The 15,421-nt window shown below is 37.0% G+C and overlaps 1 protein-coding gene across 1 annotated transcript in view; it reads left to right on the top strand.

The window, feature by feature from the left end:
• The window catches only part of man2a1 (mannosidase, alpha, class 2A, member 1), a 71,329-nt gene that overhangs the window by 5,383 nt on the left and 50,525 nt on the right, over positions 1 to 15,421 (top strand). Inside the window, exons 3-4 of the mRNA XM_079608034.1 lie at positions 2,275 to 2,419; positions 12,558 to 12,729. Coding sequence (XP_079464160.1) covers positions 2,275 to 2,419; positions 12,558 to 12,729 — 317 coding nt within the window. The remainder of the gene's footprint in view (positions 1 to 2,274; positions 2,420 to 12,557; positions 12,730 to 15,421) is intronic.

Here is a 15,421-nt window from a genome sequence, read left to right as displayed (position 1 = left end):
AGCGGTGGGTGCGTCAAACAGACTTATAGCACGCACGGAGATGAAAAAGGTATGTATGGACTTACCTAACTCTGGGGGATAAGGTGAATAGGCTAAAGTCCCAAAAAGTCGGAGTGTTCCTTTAAAGTCCCTGTAAAGTCAAAATTAAGGATGTGTTCTGAGTTTGTCACACCACAGAAAAATGTGTTATTAGCCACCTAGCCATAAAAAAAAACAGGCAAGTACATAAAATAAGCTATTTAAATCTTGAAAAAATTTGCAGTAGTCTATGCTCTCAAACGCTGGGGGTGTGGCCACTGGCTGTGGACTATTGTTAGTACTATTGTTAGGGGAGGGGCCAGCGTCAGGGGCTCCAGTGCGTCATCAAGTAGGGGCGTGTCCAGGGGCTCCAGTGCATCATCAAGTAGGGGCGTGTCCAGGAGCTCAGGGGCTCCAGTGCGTCATCAAGTAGGGGCGTGTCCAGGAGCTCAGGGGCTGCAGTGCGTCATCAAGTAGGGGCGTGTCCAGTAGCTCAGGGGCTCCAGTGCGTCATCAAGTAGGGGCGTGTCCAGGAGCTCAGGGGCTCCAGTGCGTCATCGAGTAGGGGCGTGTCCAGGAGCTCAGGGGCTCCAGTGCGTCATCGAGTAGGGGCGTGTCCAGGAGCTCAGGGGCTCCAGTGCATCATCAAGTAGGGGCGTGTCCAGGAGCTCAGGGGCTCCAGTGCGTCATCGAGTAGGGGCGTGTCCAGGAGCTCAGGGGTTCCAGTGCGTCATCAAGTAGGGGCGTGTCCAGGGGCTCCAGTGCGTCATCGAGCCCCCGTTTTAGCCCCGCCCAAAAAATCGGAACACAGCAACGGTGAAAAACTGTTTAAAGGTCTAACTCCACAATTCAGTACTTCACAGTTCACAGTCTTTGTAATATGTTTTAGCAATACATTTCTAAGATTTATAATATGTTTAGATTTTTTTTTAGAATTGCCTTTACAGGGACTTTAAGACTTGATTACGAGTATACTTACCAAAACGGCATATTGACGTGTGTAGGCTAATTTGACCGTTTAGGCACGTATCTGAAGCCCACAGTATGCAATATATTGCTTATGTGCGTTCTACTCTGTCTGGGAGCGCGGGCACAGAAAGCTTCCTGGGAAACAGTATTTCTTTCGCAGCTTAATGAGCTTTTAATAACACTGTTTAATATCAGGCACGTCCCATAGTTTAGCAGCAGCAGAGTGCATTTTACAACCCTCACTTATTCAGCTGGTTTGGATGTTTGGCTCAGGGAGGAACAAAAGCGCACCACTAAATTTGGCAGCGGCACAATAGTCGTATTGCCTCCATTATCTTGTTTTCATACTCTTTGGAAGCCAAAATGGAAATAGAAAATAACTTACGATTTATCGCACGATACTGTAATGTACTGTAATGTAAAACCACACTAAGCATACTGGTTAACTAATTTAACTGAAAGTTTAAGAGTGTTCACAAGTTGTCACTATGTTGTGATACTACCTTGAAAAGTGTTTCTATGACTATGCACAAAATAGGCCTACTTAATGAAGATATTTTTCATAAACGATGGTTCGGTAAACAAGAATAGATCAATGTCGGAGAGACTTGTTTTCCAGAGACCCCACTGGCTGTTCTTTGAAGGTTGAAAAATATCTCAATGCCTGAATTTTTACTCTACCAGACAAATCTTTGCATACTTTTGCATGTAAGTTTGTTTATGGCTTGCCTTGGTTTTTTTTTTTTACATGGGGACGTGATGTAATATACGCATTTACCGGTGCAACAGAAAATATTGTTTTTCATCCTGTCTCTAAGGGAAAAAAAATCTCTGCTGAATTACCTGTTAAAAAACAGAGTTGTGTGGTGCTTGCCAATTATTTAATTTAATTCCTGTCCAAATCTTTGAGTTTACGTGCAGGAATTGCTTAAAAGAAAAACAGTTTTTTTTTTTGCTGAAATAAACCATGGCCACCATTACACTGCAAATTTTAAGGAGTGTCGTCAGGAGTGAAATTGTGTAAAAAATAAAATAAAATGGCGTCCTTTCCCCCCCTTTCAATTAATTTACATTTGAATGGGTTTTATCACAGTGAAGCGGATCTTCACAGATTCATTTTTATCAAGACTTACCTCTTCCCAGCCTTCAAATAACTACGCAAAATATGAAACACTTTTGTAACTAATAAATATTGATGTCCAGTATTATGAACTCGGTCAACAATTGAATGGAAGTGCATGCCTGGTTCAGTCCAGTAAACTGATGTTCTCTCCTGCTTTATTTCAGATGCTGGATGTTTATGATTTGCTCAGCTTTGATAACCCTGATGGTGGAGTATGGAAACAAGGCTTTGATATCTCTTATCAGGCTGACGAATGGGACAATGAGCCACTGCAAGTCTTTGTTGTGCCCCATTCACATAATGACCCTGGTGAGTCAAAGTTGTTTGACCATTGTCATGTGTTTGTAGTCAATGAGAATCACCATTTATCAAGCAAACAGACATGTGTTTATCTCTTTGGCCTGATTGTTGTATGTGATACAAACATTTGCGGTATGACAAGTAGTAACGTCAGTCAGGGGATGATTCTGGTTGCATTTTGGTTGGAAATGAAAGTCAGATTGACGTCAGGGCAGATGTTGGTTTCTGACGTAAACCCAATTTTCATTTTCAACCACAATACAACGTCTGTCCAACGATGGACATTAACGTCAATCTGACGTTGGATTCTGGCATCAAACTGATTTTCATTTTCAACTTTGGTTTTGGTCTTCTAAATGCGAATTTTGTCATTGTTTTGGAGCACACTAGCTTATAGATAACAGTAAGGCTAACATATTCATACTAAAAGCCCAAAAACTTTAAATAGGGCACTATTTATGGGTAAATTTTTTATAATATTCATTAAAATGTGTAAAATCAAAGTAAATTTGCGTATCCGAAACCATTGTGGACGTTATTGAGTGCACTTGTTCAATCTCACATTCACTAACTGTGTTCTAGAAACAAATTTGATATTGATATGAGGGTACAGTAGTTAGGCAGGCATAGAAAAAGGCATAAGGTAATGTAAGTATTACATGCAACAATGCAACAACAATTAAACAATGCATTGACATTTACTTTTTACATTTGATACTTAAGTAATTTTAAAAACAAGTACTTCTGTATTTTTACTTAAGAAAAAAATCGGTCATTACAACTTATAATATTTAGACCAGATACTACTGGTCAAATATTACAACTTAAAGTAATATTTGACCAGTAGTATCTGTACTTTCACTCAAGTAAGGATGTTGTGTACTTTGTCCACCTCTGCGCCTGCCGGGCGTATAGGCAATAAAATGCATGTTTTTACTGAATTTTCAACCAAATTCTCACCACTATTGAATATATTGAGTGATACTTAGAGCTTGGCAATAAACTGATAACGATACCTATCGGAAAAAATAATTCCTCAATATATAGACATTAATATTTAGCCTATATCTAAGTGTGTTTTGCATGTTCTATCTGTCTTCATGTGAATGAGCAGTGTGGTTTTGTCTACACATACTCAAGCACGCGTGATGCTCATGTTCAGCATCTGCCGTCTTACTATATGAGGTCATGAACACAAAAACATTTATAGAGCAGCTCTGACAGTCACTATACAAGCATTTCACTATTTCATTTGGGGGGAAAAACTTGTCAAATCACAAAACAAACTCAAAGGTATAACTATAACCCGCCAAAATAAAAGTTTGGTTTAACTTGAAGAAATTATGACAGAAATATTATTTTACTGCATAGTAAAATATACTTCTCAAAGTATTATTATTTTTGTTGTAATTATTGTCATTATGTTAAGGAATATCATACAACCAAAATATTTTATATATTTATATATTTTCATTAATGTTTTAATTTATATAGTCTACAAGTTCTGTTGTGCAGCACCTGGCAATGTCGTTGTAAATTAATTATTTCATTTGATTACATTACTAAATTCAATGTGATTAAATTGTTAAAGTTTTATAAATGAATTTCATTAGGCAGAAATTTGATGATGAATTTGTATTAAATCATAAAACATAGAACCCAGAAAAAAAACATACAACACAGAATTTGGGGGGAAATGTAACAAATTCATGGCTTTATAAATTAAAAGGTAGCTTGAGGGTTTTTCTTTACATTTATTAGGTCTAATAAACATACGGAATGTATTTCCTTTTTTCATTAATGAAATTAATATTGATAAATATTTATAATTAATGATATGGAGAAATATATTGTGAAAATATTTTTGGCCGTATCGCCCAGCCATAGAGGTACTGAGGATTTGAAATTGATGTGTCATATACAGTAACGTTTGGATTATTATTAGTGTATTCAGTTCCTGTTAGAGTAAATAAAGTGGAACAGTATTTCAGATTCAAGCAGAAATATGATGCTTGAATTTTTGTCAAAGCATTAAGAGTTAGTGTAAATAATTTAAAGCTGCAGTCTGTAACTTTTTTTGTGTTCAAAATAAATATAATAAGCAAGTAGGTTACAGCATGAATCCGTTTTTCAAACCATGTTTTTGTATTATCCTGAATCACTACGGTACACCTATAATAAGTGCTTATATTCAGACTATTTTAGACTGGTACGGGTACCACTGCACTCAGAGGTGGAAAGTCCAGGGGTCAGAAAGTAAAAGTCCTGCCATATGTTTATTCCACCCATGAACTCAGTCAGCTGATTTCACTAATTAGTTCTATCTCCTGGCTGAAAAACTGTGCTAATTAGCAAATCCAGGTGATTGGAACAAAATACTGAGGAGGACTTTTACTTTCTGAACCTGGACTTTCCACCTCTGACTGCACTGTGGAGTAGCCCAGTACCTGTGTGACTCGTCATAGACATTAGGGGCTTGCACACCGGATAGTTCTAGGAACTTAGTTCTAGGAACTAGCCACCAGGGTGGTTCCCAGAGAATTAATGGTTCCCCTAGGAACATTTTCCTGGTTGCATTTGCACCGCTAGTAGGAACTCTGAAGTGACGTAAGCCACACTTGTTGTTGTGACTTTTATTTTGATGGCGTGGCGGCGGACCTTTATTTTGACAGTGCTGAGAACGCCAGCCAGAGCCACACAGTGCTCGCATTCTCCGTGTTCATTAGATTACGATCTGTCTAACAGTCCTGTCTAATACGTTATTAGATAGAATTTTCATGCATAGAAAGTAGACCGTAATGAGTTTTGAGTTATTAGCGTATGCCGTGTGGTTGATGTCCAGTGTTGCTACAGTAGCTGAGCAGAAATGCATAATAATAATTTTGCTTGGTCCCCTCAATGTTGCGTTGGATTTTCTCCTCAGTGTAAAGGTTAGGAGGCCCACTATCACTGTTTTCCATGTCCGTTAGTTTCAGGAGTGCATAGGTTATAATCTGTTTGTTTACACAGCTTTTTTTTAAATGGCGGGTGCTGGTGTTTCGTGTGCATTCGGCCAATCAGCGAATAGTAAAGTCACAGATAGTTCCTATAGTGCTGGTTTAGACCCTACTCTGAAGTATGAGCTAAATTAGTTCCTCCAAAAGGAGAACTAAAACTAAAATCGTTACAAGTTCCTGCAGTTCTGAACACGCCGAAATCCGGGTACTTCCGCCAATAGTTCTAGGAACTATGAAAAGCTTTCCTCTGGTGCGAAAGCCCCTATAATCAGAGAGAAGTAGTTCCGGCTACAATCTTCTTCTGCAAGATGCATTCAGTTCTGCGCCAAAAGTTACGGACTGCAGCTTTAAATAGTCTTAAAAAATCCTATATTTTGGTAAATTGTCCTTTTTTGAGGTGGGAATAGTTTTCCAGGTGGATGAACATTTTTGTGGTTTTGTGTTACTGAATTCCTGTGGGTGGAATTTGCAATGTGTAAAGCTGATTTTTCACCTGGTGTTAAGCTCAGTCTCAAGTGGTCTGATCACAGTTAGCCAGACGAGACCGATTGCTGTTTACACCTGGTAGTCTCAATCCTCAAATCTCTTGTGACCGGTCGGATCAGATTTCAAGTGGAGGGTCTCTGGTTTCATCATCACCTTCATACATCACACTGTGTAAGTGTGTGTTGATTCAGCATAACAATTGAAAACTATAGAAAATAAAGCACTGAAAAAAATTGCAGCGGCATATCTACATATAAATGCCTATATTTAATCTAAGCACAAATTAGACGTTTCAAGTACAATTCTCCGTTGATTTATTCTAAACAGCGCATGTTGATATCAGACATACTGAAGAAGTTTAGTGAAATCTTATGTAAGTATATAAATGCAAGGCAGTTATTGTCAATTAAAGCCGGGAAAAGTTTCAAACCTCTCTTCAGCATAGTGAATGATTGACAGACGAGTCCCTCACTGCTGTCTCACTACAGATGTGATGTGGTCACATGCACTTCGGACTATCTCTATGTTAGGAAACATATGGACCCCGTTTGACCACTTGTGATCGGATCAGACAGATATTGATTCCAGGTGTAAACAGGGTCAGAGTCCCTTTATCCTTGTGCTTATTGTGAGAAAGTTGCCATGACAGCGAAGTTCAAATATACTATATCATTTTACACACGAAAGGTCGATGAGTCTAATATTCACACAGCTATACTTTGTATTTTGCATATTGGCTTGTTCCATGTTTGTCCATTGTAAGTGCCTTACTAAAACTGTGATTTTCAGCTTAAAAATAGCTAGGAGTTGGATTTCCTGTGATGATGGAAGATAATGCTGTTGATTGCTGAACTTATATTGAACTCTGAATATTCCTTTAGACCAGCTAACTGAATAGATTTTCCATTCTGAGGGTTTTTCCCAAGGTATTTTCATAGATAGACGAGAATTGATGTACCTTCCTCTTAACAGTTGTCCTACTCAACGCCAAAGAGTTAACAATGAAATGGCATCCTACAAAAGCAGGAAGTTTATTATTTTACTCTCCCATGTGAATTGCCAAGTGTGCAATTCATATTTTACATTCAACACGAGGAATGACAAGAAATAAATCATTGTCAGGTATACAGCAGTCTGTCCAAAAATGAGTGTGCAGTTTGCAGAACTTGAGAATGCTTCAGCCAGGGAATATTTTCAGCCATTAGTACTTTTTAAACAATTCCAAGGTCAGTCCTGTTTTTAAGATCTCAGATGTTTAATCAAGATAAAAACATACTCCTTCTCTGATGAACATTTCGGAATTTCAATTAATTTTGATATTTTGTAGAGCAATTTAAAAAATATCTGGTTGGTTTAACCATCCTCTGGAAAAAGAAAAAAAAAACGTATTAAAAGGCTGGAATTCTTGAAAAGAAAAGCTTCATGATTTATTTTGGCAAATTGTTTCTTTATTATTTCTTCAATAAGCAGTGAATAATTTTTGTGTAACATATTATTAAAGGGTTGGTATAATGCCCTTTTCACAAGATGTAAAACATGTCTTTGATGTGTGTATGTGAAGTTTTAGCTCAAAATACCCCACAGATATTTTTATACAGCATGTTAAATTTGTCACTTTTTGAGGGTGAATAAAAATGCACAGTTTTGTGTCTGTCCCTTTAAATGCAAATGAGCTGCTGCTCCCGGCACAGGGGGCGGAGCTACAACAGCAGCTTTTATTACCTCACACAGACATGCACTGAAAATTTCAAAAACTTTTAGCCTTTTATGTTCAAACCAGAGTCAGACAATTATGGAGAGACTCGAGAAGAAGTGACACCATGTAGAATGCAACAGGACATTTCTGAATGGTTAGTTGATGAATTAATGCAGCTTATGTGTAGTTATCTTCTAGTGATTGATTAGCATATTCTGTCTTGATAATCTATAAATCCTGTTCAGGGGGAGGGGTTTATGTAAATTGTAGTGTTGGTGATGTCACTAACCCGGGAGGAATGTCGTGTAGTCCCTACCAGCCGTTTGTTGTAGTCCTTAAAAAGCAATTTCTTTAAAAGCAAATATCTCCCTTTGTTTTGGACTTTCAGCGTTTTAACTTTGCAGATGTTGTTTATGCTCAACAGCAACATTACACAATAACTAAAGTTAGAAAAGTGAAATCATAATCAACCATCCCCTTTAAAGGCAGGGTAGGCAGGATTTTTCTAAAAAACTTTTTCCCAAATTTGTTTAAACAGTCTTTATATACCAATACATCATTAAAATGTAAGTACTCTGAAAAAGAGAGTATACAAATCGAGTGTCTGTAGTCCTCTCAGGGCTGCAATAAACTCAGATACTTATTCCATTCACTCGCACCCCCTCCCTTCTGGGCTCCTTCCAAAGCCACGCCCCCAAAACACATGAACGCGCGATGCCGACCGCTCAGCTGGAGGAGGACGCGTTTACCACCGCCGAGCGGACAGGAGCGCAGTGCATGTAGTGATCATGTCAGAATCACATGTAATACAATACGAGCTGGTAACATAAGGCAAAGCTAAAAACAGGTTGCATTGATACACGTTTTCCCATTACCATCAGTTACACCGTGATGAAGGTGAATTTCGTGTAAGATTCATAACATACACGATGTTTTGCATCTAAGAGCTTCCACGATGAAAGCACTGTTGGCTCTGATGAGGACTACACTCCGGAGACAAGTAGCCTACCGCATCGTCGGCTCAAGGACAGGTCCTTGCCTTGTTTTTGCTTTGTTTGCCTTCTTTGACTGTATATGCAGGTACTGGGAATTTTGACTGCTCTTTCTCTGCCATAATTGTGATTATTCCTAGCTTCCATGCCTCTTCCCCTCCTCTAGTCAAACGGGTGTGCGCTAGGGCTGTAATCAACCAAAGGAAATCTTGGTCGACTGAAGTCCTGAAATTTTCGACTAAAAATCGACTAAAAATGACGTTAAGAAAAAAAAACGTTAAATTAATTAGCTGCGCACTGTGCGCAGTACTTGGTAGCTTTGTTGTCCGCCTAAATGAATTATAAATACATAAAAAAATAGTAGGCTATTTGCAGTATATTAAATCGTTTTTGACCTAATTATTTTGCACTGAAATGAGTCTGATACACGAGTCTGTCGGCTCTGACAGCGTTGCATCACGCGCACCTGCGCAATATCATAGCCTATGATTTCCGAAAATAGTACTGTTGTCAACTAGTGATATCATCACAAGAACTTTTGAGGAATATGCAACATAATTTAGACAATTGTTTTTATCATATGTATTATAATAACTGACAGGCACTATCATTTTTGCCGTGCAGTTCGCACAGAGTAAGGCTGAACACAGGAGCGCAGCTTCGCGGTTGAGACACGAATAGACTATTAACTTAAAGCTTTACTCTTAAACACAAAAGGCACGTCCATTTTAATTAAAAAAAATATTTATTAAACAAACCAGATCAGGAGCAAAAACGAAATAAAGTGCATAACTGAAAATAAAGCATAGGCTCGAAACTAATACAAACAGTGGGAACAGAGCATTGTGCTTCAATCATTTTTTCCCGTTTTCTATAAAAAAAAATGCTGCCACACTGCCGATGTCTTTGTTGACATGGTAGAAGAGGACTGACTATGAATTAAACGCTCTCACAATTAAATAAATAATATTCCGCAAACCTTCTAGTAGCCTACTTTCTTCAATCTGTCTCTCTTCTCTGGTGGTTGGGCTAATCCAAAAGAAGTGGAAAACAAGGGGGGTGTTCTGAAGACAGACTGTTACCTGTGAAACAGGGGTGCTCTGAAAAAAACCCCTTTAGCAATTAGTGCTTTCCACCTGATGAAACGAACGCGGCAAACTGATGAAACGAACGCGGGAAAACTGATGAAATGAACGCGCCAAAAAATCGACCAATCAGAATTTTGGTCGAGCTAGAACGTATCGACCAACAATCGACTAATCAACTGGGAGATTACAGCCCTAGTGCGCGAATGTGGGCAGCTCCTGTAGCGGCAGCGGTGGTAGCCATGGTAGCGAGCGAGAGTGACAGTCGCCAGCCAATCATTTAATTCGTCCCGAATGGAAATAAGTAGCTGTGTTTATTGCAGCCCTGAGAGGACTACAGACACTCGATTTTTATACTCTCTCTTTCAGAGTGCTTACATTTTAATTATGTATTGGTATATAAAGACAGTTTAAACACATTTGGGGAAAAGTTTTTTAGAAAAATCCTGCCTACCCTGCCTTTAATATTGAAACTAAAACAATGCTTGAAGCCATTCTGTTGTCATGTTACAGGAAACCCATAAAATAGGAAATTATATCGCAAACAGAACCCCTGTAGAACAGATCAGATGTGATATTTACATAAGACGTGTTCAGCTTGATGGAGCACAACAGAATACAGGGTCACAAGAGTCTTCTTAGCGAAACGCTGTGTTAAAAATGCATTGCTCATGGTGCAAGATGCTAAAAAAACAGCATGTGACACAGCAGTCAAAGAAGCACTTCATCAGAAAAGGTTTTAGGCAAACTGTCTTACAGCTAAAACACAGCAGAATGTGGGAATGATAATGAAAGGTCTGCCACAAACAAACTTTTAAAATGAATAATAAACTTCTAACTACTCACTCAAGTGTGACTAGACTGTTGTTGGGTAACTAGTATCAGGAACCTATTCCAACTGTTTTAGGCAAACATTACCAGCTGAATAAACATGCACATATATCGCAAACTCAAGACTTTTTTTTGACCCAAGAAATATAAAAAATATGTTCTCATCTCGTGCAGCCAAAAGGACAAGTGGTGTAGTTGTAACCTTCAAATATGAGAGAATGAGTCTGTGCAAGTTTAAAATTTTGAAATTTTCTGGGTTTTAAATGCTTTATTTAACATCAAAACGCACAAAATAAATAGAATACTCTGAGTGAAATACATGGATGCTTAACGTTTTAACGTCACCACGTTAACCACGGCAATAACCTGCTTTTTATTATTATTATACACTGTAAACACGGTTTAATTGCATTGCCAACAAGTTATGGATTTGCATGTAAACCGGTAAATCGGGTCATTTCAATTACCGGTAACTGGTTTTTGGTGTGCATGTAAACATGCTCATTGTTGGTGTGCTTGGCAACCTTTCCTGTTTTTGTCGACATTTCCTTCATGTGTACATTGTTGTTTCTTGTCAAAATGTTGATTTAAAAAGGGAAACAAAAAGTGTGCAAAAACAGATTTTCATTTAATTCACAATCAACTTTAAATGTATATTTATTTAATTTTACTGTTAGATATTGAATTTGTTAGAATTTAGTTTGACTAACTAGTTAAGTCCACTCAAGATGAACCACTGCTTTGTGGGAAAACTGGAAAGTCATGTTGTTTTTCCTGTTTGATGTCATGTGATGGTAAAGGATGAATAGCAACTGTCAGTTATGGTCTGTTGCGTATGCCGTTGCCTAAAATAAAGCACTAAAAGGTGTTTGGACAGCTGCAAGTACATCTTATTAGTTATTAGGATTAGTTTTCTCAATAATGTTTGAGTTGCAATCATTAATGATAACTGTCATTTCATGTTCATGTACATTTCATATGGGATTAAAATATCTGTAAGTATTAGTAAAGTGGGTGAGTCTGTTTGCAGGGTGTACGTTTGTATAAATATTTAAATTCTGTGGGAGTGTTTGTGCAATTTCGTTTGGTTCCTATTGTGGTGCAGAAATGACACACTTCACTTTTAAATATTTGCCTGCGTTCATTTCAAACTTCAAACTTGTATTGCTCGTTAATCTGAGCTTGTAAAATTGATAAATTTTGAGGTACTGACACGAGGTCATGCTCTACTGTAAAAATCTACAGTTACAATAGTTATATAATACATTATATATGTTGTGTCTATAGTGACATTGTTACAAAAAGTATTTTTCAAATAAATACTGTTCTTTTGACCTTTCAATGTATCAAATCAAAATGATCAAATCCTGAATATTACGCAGCACAACTGTCTCAACATTGACAATAATAGGAAATGTTTCTTGAGCACCAAATCAGCATATTAGAAGGATTTCTGAAGGATCATGTGACACTGAAGACTGGAGTAATGATGCAGAAAACTTTTTTATTAAGAAATATTGAAAAACTGTATAAACTTGGATAAAATATTCACAATATTACAGTTTGGACTGTATTTTTGGTAAATAAATGCAGCCTTGACGAGCAACCCCAAACTTTTGGTTTTTATACCATGAAATATATCAATGAATGAGTAACAGATTCATATACCATGGCCTTTTCATGTTACCTCAAATAATACTATAATGGTAATGGTACTTGTCCAAAAACATGCTGATACCATAATGCTTTTTTGTTTCACACGCCAATTTAAATGTAATCTACTAATTTCTTGCACATATTACTTATTTCTTGCATTGAAAAAAGGAGATATTTTGCAGAATATCCAAGCTGTTCTTTTCCATACAATGTAAATGAATGGTGACTTCGGCTGTTCCTGATCTCCATCCACTGTCATTTAATAGCACGCACGTTCTGCTAAATTTTCTGTTCCACAAAAGAAAGACTTGGAATGAAATGAGAGTGAATAAATGATGACAGAATTTACATTTTTGAGTTAAAACCATTTAAAATAAAATAAAATGTATGTGATGTTTTTCTCAGGCTGGTTGAAGACGTTCGATGACTACTATCGAGACCAGACGCAACACATTCTCAACAACATGGTGGTGAAACTACACGAAGACATTCGGCGGAAAATGATCTGGTCTGAGATCTCATATTTTGCAAAATGGTGGGACAGCATCGACGTGCAGAAACGAGACGCTGTCAGGAGGTGAGGCTGTTCTCTGTTGTTAATATCCATCCATTCTCATGTGTTTGGTGTGATTTATGGATTCATTAATTGCAGCGTTCACACACAGGTCTGGTGTAGGCAAGGTCTGGTGTAGGCAAGATGTTGAGGAGTTTTGGAGGACTCCATTGTGCTTTTGGTCCCATTTTAATTAAGCTCAAAGTTTGTACTTTATTGCCTAGCTCTCAGGTGACTGTTTATGCGCAAAAATTAAACAACAACAAAATTAATTCCAGACATTGATACAAATATAATATGTTTTAATGATGATAAAGATACCAAACATAGATTCTAGTATATATATATATTTTTTATAACCATTTTCTTCAATGTGAACTTTTCAAAAGGTATACAATGTAAAAATTTTGCTCACCATTTATCTGCATTTTAAATATTCAGAAATTAAATATTCAGTAATATTTTGAAATATTATAACAATTTAAAATAATTATTTTCTATTTCAATAAATAAAAAATAAAAATATAATTCCTGTGATGGAAAGCTGAATTTTCACTCCAGTCTTCAGTGTCACATGATCCTTCAGAAATCATTCTAATTTGCTGCTCAATAAATATTTCTTATTATTATAATCAATGTTGAAAACAGTTTTTGGTGTTATCATTTTTGTGGAAACCATGATACCATTAAGACAGTGAAGACATGTATAATGTTACAAAAGATTTATATTTAGTAAATGCAAATAAATGCATTCTTTCTATTACTCAAAGAATTCTGAAAAAATATCACCATTTCCACTAAAATGTTAAGCAGCACAACTGTTCTCAACATTGAAAATAATAAGAATAATAATAATTGTTTTTTGAGCACCAAATCAGCACATTAGAATGATTTCTGGTGGATCTGGAGTACTAATGCTAAAAATACAGCTTTGCCATCACATAATTAAATAATTTCAAAATATATTAAAATAGAAAACAGGTCTTTTAATTTGAAATAGTATTTTGCAATATTACTGTTTTTACTGTATTTTTTTATTAAATAAATGCTGCCTTGGAGAGCATAAGAGACTTCTTTCAAAGACATTAAAATGTTGTAATATTTCCATTTGGGCTATAAATGCATGACAAATATACAAAACTGGTCGTGTTCGTTGTTGAACTAGCCTTGGGAAAAGACACAAATGCCATGTGGAAATGTAATAAACAATTCTGCTGTGGGTTTGAACTCAAATTAGAGCATCTTTCAAAACGGCCTGAGGTGAAGACTGAAGTCAAATGAAAAATCCAACACCAATATTTATTCATTATTAATTTGATGCACAGAAAGAGTTTGAAGAAAGCAAGCTCTATTCTTTTTGAACATTTACACCCCCCCCCCCCCCGCCCTTTGCCCCCCCCAACCCCCCCGTTTATTTCCAAGAAGGCCTTGGCTGACTCCAAATCAAGATTTTTTGGCAGGCATGAGCAGGTTTTATTTCATTTTATATCAGCCGAATCAAGGTCTAGCATAATGATTCAATTTCTTTTACTGCCACATACATGGAGGTGTATCTTCCGAATAAATCAAGTTGTCTGTGCTTGAGAGTCTGCTCAAGAAAATGGGAACTGCAGATAAGTCCATAAATTCCAATCTATGCTGGCATATATATATTTAATTTGCAGTATTGGGAATGAGACTTTTCAAAGATTTCATATGCCGCTAATCGAAGAGTATGTCAACATATTTTCAAATCAGTCTAACCTCACCTGAACCTCAATTTCATTCCCTGGCAACATATAACTTGATATAGGAAGCATTTAGAAACTCATATTCCGTGGTCTAAATTGCAGCTGTAGTCTGAAATGAACCAAATACATCTTAAATGATGGAGAAAGGGTCATAGTAGGGTCAAAGTCAACTTAAAATGATGCTCTTCATCCATTACTTGGTATGCATTGCATTTAAAAAAAAACATGCATTGGATTGTGCACAATAAGACCAGGGACATGTATGAATAAGACCAGGAACATGTATAGATAAAGTGAATGGGGTAGTTTTTGAATTCACGTTGACTTTAATGAAGGATCTGATTCCTGCTGCCCAGTGGATTTTTCACAGTGATTGATTCAAGAATAAAAGACCATTTTCCAAAGTAATTTTGAAACTTTCTGTCAGTTACGTGCTGAGCTAGTGCTCTTGGTTTTGCTAGCGCCACTCTTATTACTGGCCTCCAGAGGGCCACGCTATACGATTCACAGCTGAAATATTCAACATTACAGAGAAAAGCTGCTGACTAGCAATCAGGCCTGGAGAAGTCTACTTCTAATAAGGGATGCCATTACCCAAGGTGTCTGCTCTCTGTTCAAGAAAATAATTAGTTTGCAGCGGGAAAGCTCAATAAATCTGAAAATATATAAAAAAGGTTGGTTACTGTGTGTAATGATGCATGTGTGAAGAAAGTGCTTTGTAGTGAAAACCCTGAAGAAATGCTGTCGATGATGTTGCAGTGGTGAAACATTTTCAGCTCCTTTGTACTCTTCAAAGCTTTAAATTCATCAAAATGGATCTTGTATACTTTACGTTCCTGGTGTTATAGCGCATGTTATTCTAAAGTTTAAAAAAAAATGGTCTTCATAGTCTTTCATCAAATGGTATTAACGTTCTAAATGGGATGTCTTTTATCTGATTCTTCCACACTTGAATCAGTGGTTCTTAGCTGGTTTTCCTTCAGGAC

Source organism: Phoxinus phoxinus (assembly GCF_949152265.1).
Source record: "Phoxinus phoxinus genome assembly, chromosome: 3".
Lineage (NCBI taxonomy): Eukaryota > Metazoa > Chordata > Actinopteri > Cypriniformes > Leuciscidae > Phoxinus > Phoxinus phoxinus.
This window is presented reverse-complemented; position numbering and strand designations above follow the sequence as displayed.